This window comes from Cystoisospora suis, assembly GCF_002600585.1.
Source record: "Cystoisospora suis strain Wien I chromosome Unknown contig_1798, whole genome shotgun sequence".
Lineage (NCBI taxonomy): Eukaryota > Apicomplexa > Conoidasida > Eucoccidiorida > Sarcocystidae > Cystoisospora > Cystoisospora suis.
The window spans coordinates 68,091-85,916 of record NW_027154598.1 but is presented as its reverse complement, the minus strand read 5'-3'; the positions used below and the strand labels follow the sequence as shown (position 1 = coordinate 85,916).

Sequence of the window (17,826 nt, the reverse complement as noted above, 5' to 3'; positions counted from 1 at the left end):
TACGGTGTAGGTACTGCAGGACGGTGAGAGCCGCTCGAACGGCTTAATGGCGGAACAAGAAGCTTTGCCACCGGGAGAGCGGGAGCTCGCAGTCTTTCGACGGTGTCCCCAGGGAGATGCGTACACAACTGGCAGAAGAGAGACGCTGTTCCTCTTTTCTCACTTCCTGTATTCGAGATGTCTCCCTTGCCGACTATTTCGTGCGTTCCATCCAGCCGCGGTGTTCGTCTGTTCCCTGGGGCGACGCAGGCGTCTTGTCCGCCCTGAAGCACGTGTGCATCAACCATTCAGTCTGTATCTTCGCGCGTCGTCAGAGTTTGGATGCTGCGCGGCAGGTGCCCTGTTCCGCTATCTTTCGTTTTTTCTCCACGAAGCTGCCTCCATGGGCGTCTCTTGATTTGATGATACTGAAAGGAACTCGGAAAACTTTGTAGTGTGACATCTTCACGGGCAGTACAAACCTAGGTTCGGAACCGGCTTCACACTGGGGCGAGGTTTGCCGCCCTCCAGTGCCCTGCCAGAAACGTGTTCCGGCCTCATCTTTGGTCGAGTTCCTCGTTTTCTGAGTCCTTCGTTTCGACAATCCTTTTCTTCATCTTCTTTGCGGAGCCAGGGCGAGCATCCTTTGTATTGTTTCACAGTGCGCACAGTCATTCCCAAGAAACTGCGGAACTCACCCAGGACTCCCATGTCTTCTCTTGTCTTACCACGCTTGCCGCTTTGCTGCTTGTCAAACTCTACTATTACTTTCTTGGGACTTTCTTTCATCTTTCTCTGATTCGCAACCTGACTTCGGATTTGTTTTTTTTCACTTGCCTTGTTTTCGCCAGCATCGCTTCAATCTCTCGCTCATCCCTGAGCTTTTTTTGGGAGCGGCTATCGTTTGTGTAGGTGTCTTCTCTCGTTCCTCCAGGCCTTGGGCTGCTGATGTCTTGTTTACTTCTTCCGGTCGAGAAGAGGTGCTGCCAAGTTTCACACGATGGTTTCCTCATCCACCGCGGGAACCGTTGCTGGCCGTGGTCACGAATTCGTTGTAGCATCTCCATCCCCCGGTGGCTGCCATCCAGTTTCGTGCCCGTCTTCTCTTCCTCCCTCTTCTGCCCGACCGCCTTCTCCATTCGTTTCACCTCCTCCGTCAGTGTGTTCTCCTTCAGCTTCTCCCTTCCGTCAGTGGGACAGCTGGGAAGGGGAGACGTCGCGCGCTCAGAACTCATGCGGAACGCGTCCGACCTATGGAATAGAAAAGAACACAGTAGGCAGCAGAAGAGGCAGCACCTCTCGCTCTCCATCTAGTGACTGTGTATGTAGTAATAGTAGCTGTAGTTGCCACGACCCGGCCTCCTCAGGAAGTTTGTCGAGCAGTTTCTCCGGGGAAAGACGTGGTTCCGACCAAGCATCAGGGACTCTGCGTGCCACTTCTCACGACTCCAAGAATGCCCTATCTCGGACGGGCAATCGTCGCCAAGACGCACAGTGTTCCCGCAGTTTTCTTGCCGAGGACTCTCGACATGCATACCCACCGTCCTCTGCTAATGGCCTGTCGTCCCGCTGTGCCGAAGAGAGTTTTGCTCATAATGAGCGCAGCATGTACTACTTACAGTACTCCCCCCGTAGAAGTTCTGATGGCGTCCCGGACTCGCGTGCGATGTCTCCTCGGGAGGCAACACGGGCAGTAGCACATACGAGCAGTGGTGGGTTTCACCCTCACGTGCCCGTGTCAGGTAGTCCAGTAAATAAGGCTGCAGTTTTTCCACGCGTTTCCTCCTTTGAGAGCCAGAAAGTGCCGCGGTGGAATGCTGCCGAACAAAGGGACAGCGACCATGACGCATCTCCACAAAAGCTGTGGTCGGAGCAGTCAGGAGTCGCGGTACCTGCGTCCCCCACCTCCTTGAGGCGAGGGGCCGCCTCATCGCCTGGCTGTGCATTATTAAGCACTCCAGGACGTGGACCACTGCTATTAAGTGAGTTAGACACGCCTTTCGATCTGGTTCGAATGAACAAAGGGATTGCTTTTCTTGCGGGGAAACACGCGAAGCATTCAGGCGGCCAAGGCCCCGCGGTACAGAAGTACGTAGCATCTCTACCTTTCAGTCCACTTCGGCAAGAGGTCTCCGAAGCCCGTCCTGGCCACACTTTCTCACCCGGGCGAGAAGGGAAGACAGCGAGGAATCCCGGAAGTGAAGGAGCGTGCAGGTCCGAGAATCCCGGGGCAGAGAAAGGACCAGAAAACTGGCAGACGCAGGGAAGGACTGGTAGCACCGTCGCCTTTGGGGGGGACAAGTTTGTGTGTCCGAGAGATACGCAACCGGTCTACTCGGCTGACATAGCTGTCTCTTTTGGCAGGCAAGAAGAATCTAGTCCACTAGACGGTGGAACTGGTGGCAGAGAAGGCCAGTCTCCCAGGGGAAGTCGCCAGACGCGCGTAGACGAGAGTGACGGCGCAAGTCGTCGACAGGGCGCGCTGTCTCGGCCACCTACAGCCAAAGCAATGCAAACGGCTTTTCATAGAGGGGAAGAGGCAAGGGACCACTCGAGCGAACGACTAGTGCACAATCAACAAGATAGAAGGGCCGAGCAACGGCACTCCGTCCGAGATGAAAGAAGGCGAAGAGAACCAGCGGAGTGTTTTCGACAGAGTTTGCGACGGTCCGCGGGATCCAGCGGAAGTGATTCGCAGCAACAAGATTTTGGCAGTGAAAGGCGATTGCCTTCTGAAAACCGACAGCAAACCCAGGAGAGGCAAGGTAGGCGCCGAGCGATGTTAGGGGAGGCCGACAGTCGCCACGTGAACGTTTCTAATCTAGACTCGTACTCGGCTTCTGGCCGGAGTTCAAGCCTTTCCGAACAACTCCAGGGCTCTACAGATGACTCCGCTGCCGAGCTCAGCAGCCATCCAAGGCGGAGCGAGCGAAGCAACGCTGGTGGAGAGACACGTGTACGCGTGAGGACGTTGCCGGAGCGGACCACCACGCAAGGGAGCCATCTCACTTCTCCGTGCTCGGCTTCGTCGGTGACCAGGACTTCCCCATGTTCTTCGTTACAGGTGGGCAAGGTTTCACCAACCAGTGCAGCTGCGCAGGAGATTCTTCGGTCTCGGCAGTTGCTTGAAGCTGCTGAGCGCATGTTACGAGGAGAAAAGGGTGGAGGAGACAGAACAAGCAGACGTGTTGAACGCCATCTTCTTAGCCGACAAAGTGGCGGCCGTGAGAGGAGACGAAAAAGTGAAGGAGTTCGAAGACAGACAGCGGATGGAAGTGACACAAGCGACGAGCCCCCAGCGAAAGTTCGCAGCCACAGTGCACCTCTCGCAGTGGTGCCGGAAGGCTTTCCAGACGGAGTAACTGAACAGCTCGCTTCTGTAACGGAGACGCGCGAAGAGAATCCTCTTTCTCACCACCTTTCAGAAGAAACCTCAGCAGATGTACATGAGTTTCCGGTCAAAAGCACCCCTGTCAAAAAGTCTGTGATATCGTCTGTCGCGTCCGGGGGCGGAGAACATGCTGCAGATCGACCGGCAACCACTTTACACAGCGAGGGGGTGCCACTTGCAGGATTGGGAGGCAATTCTCGTCTTCCTGATCCAGCGACCATCAGAGAGAAAGAAGCTGAGGGATCGAGGGTGTCTGGCACGTATAGCAGGGGAAGGGAGGGTTCGCAATATCTACAGAAGAGCTCGATGGACACGTCCGGCGAGCCACAACATTCTGCTGGCCATCAGGAAACTCATATTATCCACGGAAGAGGGAACCCCCTGCTCGGAAGCTGGCTGCTGGTCGACGGCACTGAGGGCGACGCGGTGGGATCGGGCCAGTCTGTACCGGTCAGGACGGTCACAAGTAAGGACGGAGACGACAAGAGTACAGGTGGGTTTGACGATGAGCTCTCGAGGCCAGGGGGACTCCAAAAGAGAGAAGACAATGAGAGACCCCAGGTCGCCGAAAACAGAAGAGAAGGAGAAAAAGATCAATTTGGTGCAGTACGGATTAGCGCGAAGGAGGGTTATCGACTCGCCAACAGTCGGTGCACGACTGCTGGATCAGGTAGGGCAAGGGTAACGATGGCTGTGGTGCCTAGCGGCTTCGCGAGACCCGAACTATATAGCCAGGTGCTCGTGTCTCATGTGTGGTTGCCGACAGAAGGGCGCACGTCTCTGCTTTCCCTACCTCCCTCCAGCAGTGCTGACCGTACAGTGGACGTTCTCTGCTACACTGTTCCGTCACAGCAGGAGGCCGGTGTTGTCACAGCTCCAGCATCAGCTGACAGGTTGGCGCATTGCTTCTGGTTTGAAAGCACAATTGCTATCAGAGACAGAAAGAGATATTTGTCGGCATGCGGTAGATGTTGTCTGGCTAGTTGTTTGCTTGGCAGTTTCTCCTTACGGCATCGGGCACGTGGTGGTGCTCTTTATCCTCTTACTGCCTGCTGTGGGTGGATATTTGGAAACGCCGTTCTGCGTACTTTTAGTTAGCTGTCTGTCTGTTTTCTGCCAAAAAGTGTCTGGGCACTTCTGACCCAGAGAACTCAACAGACTACGTCCTTGCTCAGGCGCGCAGGATCTTTGGTCTCCATATATGTGAGAAGAACGCCGAGAAACGGCCGGCACGGCAGGAAGAAGACGGCCCAGTGTGTATGCCGGGCTGTTGTATTCATTGTTCTATCCTCCTCTCGTAGTGCTACCGTACCGCTGTTTCCGTCTCTGTGCATTCGAGCGCCCATGATATCGAGACTTTCTGTATCAGCGGGTACGGTGGACTTTTGCGATTACCATTCCTTCTCCGTTTGTCCACTCGTGCAGAGCCTTTCTCGTCATTCTCCTCCTCGTCTTCCTCCGGCCTTACTGGTAGCGGCATGCTCAACAGCGGGACAGTCACACCAGCGCAGGTTTCAGACTCCACCTCTAGCGGGCGCCTGCAGTTGTTTGAGTTAGGACGCTGGGAACAGGGATCTTCCCCTGCTCCTAGTCCATACACGGTTTTCCGTGAAGGCCGGACTGCACCGTCTTCTCTCAGCACGACTATATCTCCTCTACGAGACGGTTCGCTTCGAAGGAATGGAAGCCAAGCTGCCGTCGCAGCGGGGGGGGGAGGAAACTGCGGGTCGGTGAAACTAGGTTGCACCGACATTCACTCCGGTCTTACCGAAGAGATGCAGCCCGGGGTCACACTACCGCCGTCGCGCGTACAAGTGCCTGAGAGTAGTCCCATTGAGCACAAGAACAAAGACACGGAAGGGGCGCCAGGAGCTCTAGGTACCGGTGGAGGAACAGGAAACGGTGCAGAGGAGACTCGTCCCGAAAGCGATACGCAGAACGCAATCCCGCGTACGGCAAGCAAGCTGTTTGCATCTCACTTGGAAAGGTCACTCTTTACCTCGAGACAAGGTGGCACTTTCGAGTGTTCGGGGTCTCGAGTTCAGGATGAACGGTCAGCTTGCGGAATGCCCGGAAAAGGACGCGCTACGCCGGCTTCAGCTTTGTCTGCGGCACACCCCGTGTCATCCCGTCCGTCATCTCAGTTTAGTTCAGGAAGTGGGGTCGGGTTAGAAGGGCTGCGCGGCCCTCCTAGGGCGACGAGGGATTGCGAAGATTTGACCGTCGAAAGACCCTCGCCGTACTACCACAGTGGGACACCAACGTCGTCTCCGGGCCGACATCCTCATCCGCTGGCTTGCACAGCTGACTTCGGGGTAGCAGCCACGACTGATACAGAGAATACTCCACCTGCTTCCTGTCGATCTGCTTCGCCAAGTGGGTATTCTTCTTCACCTTCTTCATTCTACCACAGAAAAAGAAGTTTCGGACTCCCCTCTTCTTCTCTTCCGAGAGGTGCAGGACATGCAGAAGGCGACAGTCACAGTTCTGCCGAAAATAGTCAGGGTTCTTATACCAGAGTCTATAGGCGTCCCTTGGGTAACGACGGCTTGCATCATTCGTTCCTTGGTGTCTTCACCGCAGCACAACGCGCCGACGAGTGCAAACAAAACTGTGAAGAAGGGGTGCTGCACTTGGGAAAGAGCTTTCCAGGGAGCAGTGAGAGCCCTTCTCCAGTGATCGGCGGACTAACCTTGCAGCGGAATGAGAGCGACGAAGCCGATTCGGACGCGGCTTTGTCAGCAGCTCACTCCCTTCAGGCTTGCGAGGAAGAGGGGGAGCAGCGCCGACACGTGCAAGGCATAAGAGGACGACCGTATCCTTTGTCACATCTGGATGAGACAAAGTCTCCGGGATCTCTGTGTCCTTATCGTACTGATCTTTCTCAAGGCGAGAGAATACCCGTCCACGCTTTCTCGGGAAAGGCGGCAGGGCGGCTTGTGTCGTGTACACTGGCATCCAAGCCTTCAAACACTCCCCTGCGACCCTCTGCTGGCTTCGCACGGGCTGATACTGTTGTCCGGCTTCCTCAGAGTGCTTCAGGTACTGAGGGGTTCGCACCTTCGACAAACGACAGCGGTTCCGGAGGCGTCGTTTTTGTCGAAGCTTCTTTAGACTTTCCCTCTCATTCTTATTTGTCTGGAAATGAGGTTGCCGAGCGTCCCACTGGAGAGTCGATTCCTTCCGCGCAACAGCAGCAGGTATTTGAGGGAGGGCATTATTACGAAGAGCGGCAAGAGGTTGCCTTCACCCTGGAAAGCCAAGCAGGACATGACGAACGCTTTACCGATATGCAGCCTGATGCATTGTGGCCAGCCGGAGAAAGTGGTGAAGCTCGCAGCGGAGACGGAGAGACTGTCGAGCAGAGATGGTCCGGACATGCGCATCTTCAGGAACGAGGAGCGTACCCTCTTCCTCTAGAAGCCGACTATACGCACGATGGCGTGCGTCAATGTGATGAAACGACCCTTGCTGAGAACCAACAGATGCAGGCCAATATGTTAAGCTCGTGGCAGGGTGTGTCGGCACAGCCTCCTCGGAGAGATCGGAGAGACGTCTCATTATCTGAAGAAGATGCATATCGGACATGGGAAAAGGGTGCTTTGAGAGGACCTCCAGCCTTGGTCCTACATGCGCACCAACACGAAGGGGGACAGGCGCGACGTACTCGTGAACTCTGGGAGCAGGGTGCAGCGGAGAATGAAGGAAAATGGTTTTCTGAAGAAGAGGAAGGAAGCCGCAGCCGTCAACCAGTAACGGCCGGGCCGCGCGTACGTCCAGAAGAGGAAGAGTCTTCACATCATATCCAAGGTGATGAGACTAGGGGACACTTGTTTGCATCACCACAGATACCTTTTGGACAGAATATGGGAAGAGCTAACGGCATTCACCTGGCGGGTCGATCGGTATCAGAGAGCCCGCGAGAGCTGACTCGGTCTGAAGTGCATCGCCGTCATTGCGAGATAGTGGCCAGGGGAGACGCAGATATCCTTCCCGAGCACCACCGACCGCAGGCCAGAAGTGAGCCTACCCCAGCAGAGCGTTCTTACTATCCAAGAAAGGAAGTTGGCCTGGTAATCTGTGGGAAGGAGGGAATCAAAGAGGAGCCCAGTCAAAGTTTGGATTTTTTCCAGCTACACGGGGATGGTTCCCGGGAAACTCTGTCGAACAAAGTAAAAGGCGAGTCTGACCGAGGGGCCACTTTTGACGAGAACACCGAAGCAGCTGTCGAGGTCATGGTCCAGTTCATGAATCAGGAACTTCAAGCTGCCGGTTTCCACCGTATTGATACGGGGGGACCCCCTCCCCGGCGGCAACTCGGATCTCGGCGAATCTCAACGGAAGAAGCCGTCGGTGTTTCGGCATGTGGAGATAAAGACACCGGAGACTCTTTCTCCTCTGGGCGAAGCCGAGGACAGGAAATCAATCCTGACGACGATGTCACGACAGAAGCGTTCATAGAGACAGATGTGTACGTACACCGGGTTCTAGAAGGAATGGCGGACAAACTTCATGAAGTCCTGGTAGCTTACAAAAGTCGCGGAGAGCGTCTAGGAATTCTGCGCAGGGAGGCTTCGAGCGTGGGAAGCCTTGAAGTCAAATGCAACGCAATTAGAGAAGAGAAGGAAGAGGCAGAGAAACAGGTGAGGAGAAACACTTCGCCCGGTAGCGACACGTGCTCATGGCGTAAGCACACGTCCACTATGTTTCCACAGAAGGCTGCCAGGCCCCTGGGGTCAGCTTGCGAAGTGCCTCCTGTGAATACTGATGTCTTCCAAACGGGTCCAGGCCAGCTCCGTCGCTGAAGTTCAAGAAAACCATGTTACTTGGTCAGTTTGCCGGAGAAAGAACGGCTACACGTCACTTGTTTTTGCTCGGCCAGGGACAGGGAGCTTCTGTTTGTTGTTTTCTAGCGATGCGGCCCTGAACGTGAGTATTCGCTTCCCGCGTTCGTTTTCTGCGGCTGTGAGCCCGGCTTCCGGTTCGTCCCTGGACTGGGTAGCTCGATGTGGGAGGGCTATGTGCAACCTTCGCGGCGACATCAGCTTTGCGCTTCTTGACACGAATGAATATGTACTTCTCGAGACGAGGAGAAGGGCCTACGTGTAACGTGTAAGTGCAGCTACGTCCACATATGTGTGCGCGAGGGTTTGATGTATATGGGTGATCTTTGTTGATGTAAGGCCGTGATCTTCTCTAGACCCAGTCTTCGCGAGAGCTGATAAGTTTTATGTCAGAGAGTGTCAGGAGCAGCTGCTTCTGTACTTCTCATGGAAGTCCGCGATTGGGAGTCGCCTCGACGCCGCTCCGGCCGAAGGGAATACCAGGGCGTGTGCTTAGGAGCCTGCTTTCCGCCTCGCGCACATATCTCTGCGTCCGATCTGATCGTAACGAGGCTGTTGCGCTGCTTTAGCAGTCGACGTTCGGAGCACGGGCTGGTGGTTTCAAGGGATGCCTCCCCAAGAAGCGCATAGCGCAGATATCAAGGGGAATGCGTCCTCGGTTTCTCAACACTAAGTCTTTCAGTCCGCGTCTATGGCTATGATCTGTCGATCTGCCTGTTTATGTACCTCATATGGTTGGACGTGCCTGCTGGTGTGCGCCGCTGACCGCTTCTCGTGACTATGGAATCTATCAATTATACGGTTGGTGCGGTTCCCTGGACTTCAGGTTGCCTCGCTCCGATCACTGGTCAGTCAACTACAGCGGGAGACTGAGGAGGCCGCGTCTACTAGGGCGCAGCTTACTCAAACTCAGCTGCGTCTAGAAGCAGCGCAGAAGAAGATTCAGGCAGCTCGAAGACAACTTCAGATGCAGACACAGCAAGTACGACTCAAGGAGAGAGAGAAGGAGAAGCTTAAGGAGCAGCTAGATGCTTTTGTAAGAGAAGATGAACAACGTCGGTTGCGCGCTCGGCGTACTTTGCAAGATCTTTTTCCATCCCAAGGACCCGTAGGGGGGTTAGCTCCGGGTGGAGGATTTTTGTCCCCGAGAACTCGACAAAGAGAAACCAGACAGGTACGAAAGACGTTCGCTGGTGCAGGAGGAGGGGGTGCAGGAGGCTCTAGGTCCATACAACAGGAAAGACAGCTGACCGAGGTGTCCAGATACTACGAGGCGAGGATAGCTGGCCTGCAGAGAGAAGTCAAGTCCTTAACAAGAGCTCTCCGAGAGACCCAAGCAAACCTTGAAGAAGTTCGACAGGGACGGATGGGGGAAGAAGAGATTGGTGCTCTCCCGAGCAACTGGGAAGAACAAGAACTTGGCGTTTTCCGGCGACACAAAGCCCCACAAGTCATAGCTTCCTTCAGCACCACGATAACCCCGACAGGCGCTCTGAAGGCCTACGCGGAGGGAGAAGATGCCTCTTTATTGCGGCAGTTCAGGGAGGGTGAAGAAAGGACATGTTTGCTGGAGGTTTCTTCAGTTCCTCCTCTTCTAGAGCCCAGTCCATGCCATGTGCTCGACTACGCGTCCACTGTCAAAGGCACCACCAGCGGCCGGCGAAGCAGAAGCCTGGGCGCTTCGTTCGTCTTGGCTTCTTCTGGAAGAGCGGGAGACCAACAACCTAGCAAGTTTTCTTCTTCCTGTTTTGCGGGGTTCTTCGAAGGATGCAGCGGGAGGCGAGAATCGGGACTGTCGACGTCAGGGCGACGATTGGCAGCTGATGGCGATAATACAGCTAGTGACGCGAAGCGGTGGCTAGAGAAAGTGGGGAGACTTGAAGGAGCTCTCGAGAATCTTTCGAGGGCAAATAGAAAGGTGAGATGGTAGGCACTAGCGGACCAAGGTGCAGGAGAGGACCTGTGTTCATCTCCTGATCGCGACTGCTTGCTTTTTGTCTAAGAGTCGTCCTTGATCTTGCAAATGATTGCTATCACTGTTTTGTTCGGTTTTAAATTAGGTCTCAAGACAGGCGGCCTTCCCGGGTGCTGTTACGACTTACGTTTCTATCCCCCATTGTGTTGGGATAGTCTTAACTGCATGGCCTTCAGGATAAGCTCTTTTGGGAAGATAGCGCCTGTAATCCAGTTCCAGACGCACCGTTTGTGATTGTTTCACAAAGTGCGTAGTCCTTTGTTGTTGATACCTGAGGCACTTTCCCTCGCCCGTTCCCTCGGACGTTCACTCGATTCAAGTATCGCAGTAGGGTCCGTAGGTCTTGTTTGAGATGGCGTTACAAAAAGGTGGTGCTCTTTTGTATCTGTGTCGCAGCTCGAGCAGGCCCGAAGAGCGGAAGCTGAAGCCCAGCAAGGCCTACGACTGAAGATCGCCGAGGTATGTTCCCGCGTCGGCGCTTGACGCCTGCCCCGTAGGAACAAAGAAAACTTTGGTCGGGACTTCTGTTCAGTCTCTCATTGACAGAAAGCGGCATCCCAGGCGTAAGGAGGTTCAGTGGTTGGGTGGAACACTTCTCTCAATTCCTCATATGACACACTAACTTCTTCACTCTGTAAAGATATGTCTTTTCTCACCATGACTAAGGGGAGCTTCTTAGGGAGACACTGACAGATACGTCTACTAATGGATTTGCGATCCTGAGGACCGTAGCCAAACGTTCTCGCGCCTTCCTGCCAGTGTAGTGTAGTTCTCAATTTCTACAGATTTTGAAGAAAGGCGATCAGCGACTTGGTTTTGTGCGTTGATGGTGAAGAGACCTACACTTCGTGCATCAGGTACATAGTACGGGCAACGCTTCTTTTTTCTCTTCCTGTATTCAAAGTGTTTATCGTGCCAGAGCAAATATGTTTCCTGATGTGACTCACCAAGACACCGGCGAAAATCTGCTGAAACGCGGTTATAGCCGCAGGGTCAGATGCACCTGTAAACACCACGGAAGGAGGGGAAACCCTGCATGCCAGGAAAAAGAGGTTATACCCTGTGAAGAGAGGGTCATTCTCGTGATGACGCTGCGACTCTATGCAGGGGACCGACTCACTTCTTAGCCGTGTAAACTTGCTTTCCTCTGACATTTTCTTTTTCCCGCTGTTTGTAGCTGGAAGGCCGGGCGGAACAACTTGAGTCAGAGCTACAGGCGCGTCCTACGAGAGAGGCACACGTCGAGTTGCAACGGCAGATTCTCGAGCTTCAAGTGAGAACACACTTCAAGTTTTTGGCAGGATGAGGTAGTTTGACTCTTCCCTGTACCGTGTGTCTTGAGGGAGGTAGTCTACGCAAGCCGGCGAACGTGACGGGAAGGAAAAAACAGTAGAAAACGTGCATCAAAGAAAACGCCTTTTCATAGTTGTTAGCTGAAAAAAGATTCTTCTCGACGGTGGAAACAGTTGCATGTCATGGTGAAAAACAAGCGGACTCTCGTTTACTCCACAGATAGGCTTTTCTATTCGCCGTTACATTCCTGTTCAAGCGTCGTTGCAGTCTGACCAGCACGTCCTTGCAGGGACTCCATATTCTTAAGTACTTCGTCATCGGCCCTTGTCGAGACTTGTAGATTCCTATTTCAACTCATGCGTACGAGGCAGTTGGGGCAACCGTTCAGGTTTCGTCATTCTCGACGGCGCTGCGTGGCTCTTCTCACTTGACTCCTCGTGTCGACTGCCGTTCATTACTCAAGTGACGCATGCCTTGCTTCCACTCGTTCCACAATGTTGTACGTATCTGAGATCCCCGATGGTGTTTTCAGGACGAACTCAACCCAAAGAAGAGCGACGAATGGCGTCTTGCAGACCCTCGTGAGCTGATTCGTCAGGACCGTCTCAAGCACGATCTTCGCTTGGCTTCTTCCTCTCACGGCCCACTGACGCATGAGGAGAGCGTGGCACTTCTGGAGGTAAGCTATGGAAGGACGCGCGGTTCGACCACCAGGAAGACAGCACGGTAATACAGCCAGGCGGAAGTGCGTCTTTTTCTTCCGGTTCCCTAAAACCGTCAGCTTCTAGCGGCACCTGTCGAGATGCGTGCAGCCGCTTCCTCCGTGTGAACAAATAGTGGTTTTTGCTTTATTTCTCCTGGGAGGCGCCCTGAATGATATATTTCGTAGTGCTTTGTGTACAGGAGTGTTGTCTTGCCGCAAACTGCTCCCGGCCGCAAATGCTTCCAACTCTTTGTCGCCGTATGGCTGTGGCCTGGACTGAGAAACTTCCTCCTTTGGAGCTTTTCTTCGAGGTTAGCTTGCGGGCCATGGACTGTCTCCGCAGCCACTGGCTGCCTGCCTACAGCCAGAAGAACGCTGACATCCAACCAGGTTTAGACTGTAGGACTAGGCTCGCAAGGCTTTCCAATTGGAGAACGCAGTTTTCTTGAGTTGTCGTCGTGTCCGTGCGCTGTATATGTGCATCAAGGGCCAGCTCTTATTCCAGCGAATGCGTGGAAGGTTCTGCTGGACTCTAGTGCGTGGTTGTGGCTCATCTGCGTGCGGGTGGTGAACTCGTACTGCGAAGTCGAGTATGGCGTCGGCTCTCACCGAAGTGATTTAGTCCCTGTCATTCGAGGTGTCCCATTCGAGATCTGAGGTGCTATTGCAGCGTGCCGCGATAACCTTTCAGACGAATGCCACCTCGTGGCAGTGGTTGCCCTTCACGGAAGAATTCCCTGTCCTATTATCCCAGCTGGATGGGGTCCGCATCTGCGACTCCCAACCCAGCAAGAGGAGATCGTAGGGCCATAGGTTGGAGTAGTTGACGTGGCGTTGTAAGCTCCGAAGCTTCCTTCTATCACCAGGTTTTTTCTCCACCCTGTCCCCGAAGGAAGGACTACGTAACAGAGCAAAGAGCGCCTGTTTTTGACTCATTCTCTTCGCTCTTTTCTGGCCATGGATTACTTCGCTTTCATGTTTACTCAGTTCGTAGCGGCGGTCGTAGTCGGGCAGTGTCCTTTGCCGGGCGACCCTGATTCACTGCTCCCCAATCTCCTCGCTATGGATGTCGGACGCAGCACCGTAGGTTACAAACCAGAAGAGAAAATGGATGAAGTCGCAGCTTTTTAGGAGCAGCGTTGTTTGCAGCGCAGAAGAAGTGGAGGGCGTTGTCCAGAGTAGGACTCAGTTGAGCTGAGTGCGGTGCGTCAGATGATCAGCTTCAGGAGAGTACTCGTTCTAGTCTTCGCGCTTGTGAGGGATGACTGTAAACGAAGATATATGCTTTTCGTACTTGTTGATGCCAGGACAGCGGTGTGTCTTCACCTGTGTGATGAAAAGATAGACGTATGTGATGGCTGCATGCTTTTGCCTAGTACGGTGTTCGTGCGGGCGGCACAGGTGACCCGATACCACAGCACCCACATCTCTCAAGGGTGCAAACAAGAACGGCGAGCCTTTTCTTTGTACACGCCAGGGCCTTCATCGCGCATGCGTCGGGTTACAGCTGTTCCCCATCTGTGGGAATATTTCGAAGAGTGACGGCACAGCTCAGCACCACCCGTATGTACTCGCTGTCGTTCCTTCCTCTTTTTCTTTTGTTCCTTCGGACTCTCAGCAACGCAACTATCTTCGTCTACGGCGTCATCTGCTTTGTGTGGCGTCCGACCGTATGGGTTCGCATGATTGTGATAAGCCGACTCGCCCCGAAGATTTCGAAGCGGCCCTACAGCAAGTTCATAGACTGCACATTCAACAACTGCAGGAGTTTCAACAAAGGAGTCTATCCCGCCTTTCGTCGTCTTCGTCGGCGCAAGAAACAAGGGAAGAAAGATTCAACCAGACACTCAGTCTTCTCCAGGATCAGCACAAAAAGCTTGCTAGCGTGCTTCGGGCTGCTGCGGACGAGGAAACGCAAGTTCTCAAAACGTTGCTGGCGGGACTTGCTGGGAGTTCGTCAGAGGGGGGCGACGAAGCAGAGCTCCGGGATAAGACAAAGAGCTCGCAGGAGGAGGCAACTGGGATGCAAATTTTTAAAACACTGCAGAGTCGCCTGCACTTCAAGAGTGTCGCGGAATGCACTGCGAAAGTCCAGACTGTCTTCTCGCGTGTAAGTTGAGTTTGTCGGAGCAAAGATTTTATCCATCAGGAGAAAATAAAACCTAACAGACTCGTCTGTTAAGGCCGGGGTGAGGTTGGCGGACATAGTACCTGATTTGACCCTCTGGCGGGTAGGGGTATCCCATGGTTGATAGAAGCGTTGGCTGCCACCACAAGACGCACGAATATCAGTTCTGGTCGAAAGTCACTTCTCTGGCTTGACCGGAAAGAAGGTGTACAGTTGCGTGCACTCGGGCTAACAGAGCTCCTGTTTGCGTTCTGTTCCGCGCAGAGCGCATCATGACTGATTTCGCTAAATGCTTGTACACACACCTTTTCCTTTTAGCGCGGAGGGAGGGCCAGGGAGCTTGTGTGTGGGGGAGACGAAGAGGAACGTCCCCCGGTGGTAGGTCCTTGTGGCTTCCGCAGTGGTCTTTCGCAAAGACGGAGTTACTTCAAGGATGAATACTGTTATCAGTGACAAACAGTGTACGATGCGTCGTCTGTTCAACGCAACGCGCGGATAAGTGAGCCGCGCATTTCACTCTGGACTTCGCTGACAAAGCCTGCTGAGACCATCGGGGCTAAGATCCGTATTGTCAAGCGATCTCCTGGGTGCATGCGCAGGTGGACGCTTTAACGAATTTCTTTCGAGTGCTCTGTGACCTTCTTGACATTCCAGTAGCGGGCGCGACGTTCTCCAAGGCAAGTTGTCTGTTGTCTAGTCTGCGTACTGCTGCCGCAGCTCTGCCGATGCCGAACTCGGCGGAGTGCCTTAGGAAGGCGACTGAGCGTGTTGCCGTTCTCAGCGGGGGGAAGAAGCTGTCAGTCCTTCATTATATATATACATGGACTGCACATTCCCGTATATCTGTACTTCCATAACGGTTGGTACATACATACCCATATATATTTTGTCGAGCTTTCGTAGACAGTAGCAGACCTGTTGACGTTTTGCTTCTATGATATCACCACCGGTCGCTTAAGTGTTGTTACGGCTAGGGTGAGATGCATGCTTTCTCCGTAGCCGACGGACCGAGTTCGTGAGTCTTGGGTGAAATCGTGTCCTTGTGTCCTCACGAACTTGTACAAGACTCTCCAGCTGTGTTTCCAGTACTTACGCTGGAGTGACCCCCCTGTGAGTCGTTACATCAAGCTCGAGCTACAGCGCACTTGCGATCGTCTGAAGGCCTCGCGATCGTTTGAATGCGACTCTTTTCTGTGCTGTACTAGAGGTGCCGTTTCGTTCCGAACTGTCGGGTTGACGGAGCTTGATCTGTATCACATGAAATTGCTGGAATGGTTACGGCTGCGCCGGCGTACGATCCAGCTTGTGTCTGCCAACGTTCGGCCGCTGCTTGGGTGATGCGTGGCTGCATCAGGTATCTACATGTGCATAAGGACGCGCTTTAGTGTCGGTATGAATGTGGAGCAGGTGGAAGCCGCAGTGGTGCAACTGTTTGAAGAGGCTCGGCAGCAGCGTGCGCTCTTAGAAGACCAGCAACGCCACCTTCTACAGCAGCACAGTCTTCTTCTCTCTCTTCAACCAGGAGCGCCGTCTGGAGAGACCCCGAGGTACTCTGACACCAACGAGAGAAAAAACAAGAGGGTGCAGCAGCAAGATACTGCCTGCTCCGATCTCGGAAAAAAAGGCAAAGAAGAACGGCGCGGAGCAGCGGCAGAAGAACAGGACACACAAGACTGGGACGGCCAGACGAAGCAGGGTTTAGTTGAAGTTCTCGAAGTGTCTTCCTGTGAAGAAAAGGAGAGGGCTGATGCCGCGGTCGCGACTGTGACTGCACTCCAACAGCTGCTGAAGGTCGATCACGTCACCTTGATTCTTCCGAAACTGACAGAGTAAGGTGCTACGTTCGGTCATATGTGTACGTACGTAGAGGTGCTCGAGTATAGATGCTGCTTACCTAGCTCGGAGGGACAGTAGGAAAGACAAATATAAGATCGCGTCGGTGGGACTGCGGATAGGCGTGAGTGACGGCGTGTATTAGCGTACATTTCGAGGTGTTCTTTCCTCCCACTTGCCCACTTCCCCTACTCCAGCAGAGCTGTGTATGTATACCTGGCTGAAGGCATCAGGCACGGATCGCGGAACTCTCTGACTTTACCGATCAGTAGGCATTCAGCATAGCTGTCTGTCAGCTGTGGTGCAGTCTCCCTTGAAATTTTGCGCGTCCCGTTCTCCAGGATTCTATCCAGAGTCCGCCGCCTCACGAGGAACGCCACCCCTGGAATGAGGACTAGTATTTCCGACGATGAGGAACAGGTGTCCTCCGGTAGCGAAGAAGACGACACGGAAGCGGCTCGCACGCCAGGCACGTCGCCAGAAGGAAAAGGTGATCTGGGCGCTTCAAGGGAGAGAAATTGCGCTGGCAAGTCGACTGAAACTGGGTCGCTGCGGTCAGGGCCTTCTGTGTCTGTCACGGTTGCCACTGAGATCACCAACTGAGACACTTCTCCAAAGGGTCAGGGTGTTGTTCTATTCGATACTTGTGGCCGGAGAAGTAGGCGTTACAATTACACCAACAAAGTAAACTGACTGAGGTACGGCCGCTGCAGGCGGAACGCCATCTGTGTATGCTGCCGTGTATGACATCTCTTCTGAGACCCCAATGCGAAAGTGAGTTGCAAGCCGATCTGCTTAGTTGGATGAGCCAAATCTGATTTGCATCTCGGCGTCTTACTACGCCCGACATGGAGGAGCTGTATGCAACTTGAAGTAGAGACAAAATCCGACTATACCAACTGACGAGACCTGCACTCTTTCTCCTGTCTCCGTAACCGGACGACGCACTTGGCGTGATACTGCAGTTCAAAAACGAAAGCTACCGTTTTCTCAGCTAGACTGAAAGGACGCTGAGAAAAAAAACCGAGTATACCCTGTGCTTACCCGTGCGCAAGCAGTCCTTGCTGGTTTAAACTTCTCACTTGCACGGTGATGCTCGGTCGGAAAGGGCGACCGTACGTTTTACAAGTATCAAGGGATCGGAAACTGGAAAGGCGTGGATTTGGGTTTCGAGCGGATGTGCTTACTTACGTAATTGAAAGCTCGTGCTCGTACCAGTGACAGTGATCACGGAATACAGTAGATGATATAGCTGTGGAGTCTCACGATAGAGAGGCTGCGTGTAGCGAGTGGTGCGCGCTGACTCACGGCGGATCCACGTCGCACTGCCGGGGGAAGTTCAAGGAAGAAAGCGGTGTACGAGAGGGCCCGCTATGTCGTATACAGAAAGTTCCCTGCTGCGGAGGCCCTCAACTTTCGGCCCCGTGTACACCGCGCGTATCCCGTGAGAAAGCCGTCACCCGAAGTTGGCGAACGGTGTGTGTCTCCAGCGAAATGAAGGCGGGGCTGCCTCGAGAGAGCGCATGCATCGCTCGCCATCTGGAAGCCAAGGTGCGCGAGCTAGTAGCTTTCCAAGAGCGTCATATGTGTTGTTCTCAGTAGCGCAGCTGGACGCTTACGAGTGCTTCAGCGCTGGCCATTTACTACAGTGTTCGGTTCTGCGCTCATCTGTGAAGCCGG

The 17,826-nt window shown here is 53.9% G+C and overlaps 1 protein-coding gene across 1 annotated transcript; it reads left to right on the top strand.

Moving 5' to 3' along the window:
• The first annotated feature begins 123 nt into the window (after positions 1–123).
• CSUI_004004 (uncharacterized protein) lies at positions 124–17,080 on the top strand. The gene is made up of 10 exons (XM_068064199.1): positions 124–4,040; positions 4,796–8,013; positions 9,041–10,132; positions 10,586–10,648; positions 11,367–11,462; positions 12,015–13,268; positions 13,804–14,295; positions 14,913–14,990; positions 15,721–16,142; positions 16,488–17,080. The coding sequence occupies exons 1-6, from the start codon at positions 980–982 to the stop codon at positions 12,210–12,212; spliced, it is 7,728 nt and encodes a 2,575-aa protein (XP_067923825.1). The 5' UTR covers positions 124–979; the 3' UTR covers positions 12,213–13,268; positions 13,804–14,295; positions 14,913–14,990; positions 15,721–16,142; positions 16,488–17,080.
• The last annotated feature ends 746 nt before the right edge of the window (positions 17,081–17,826 follow it).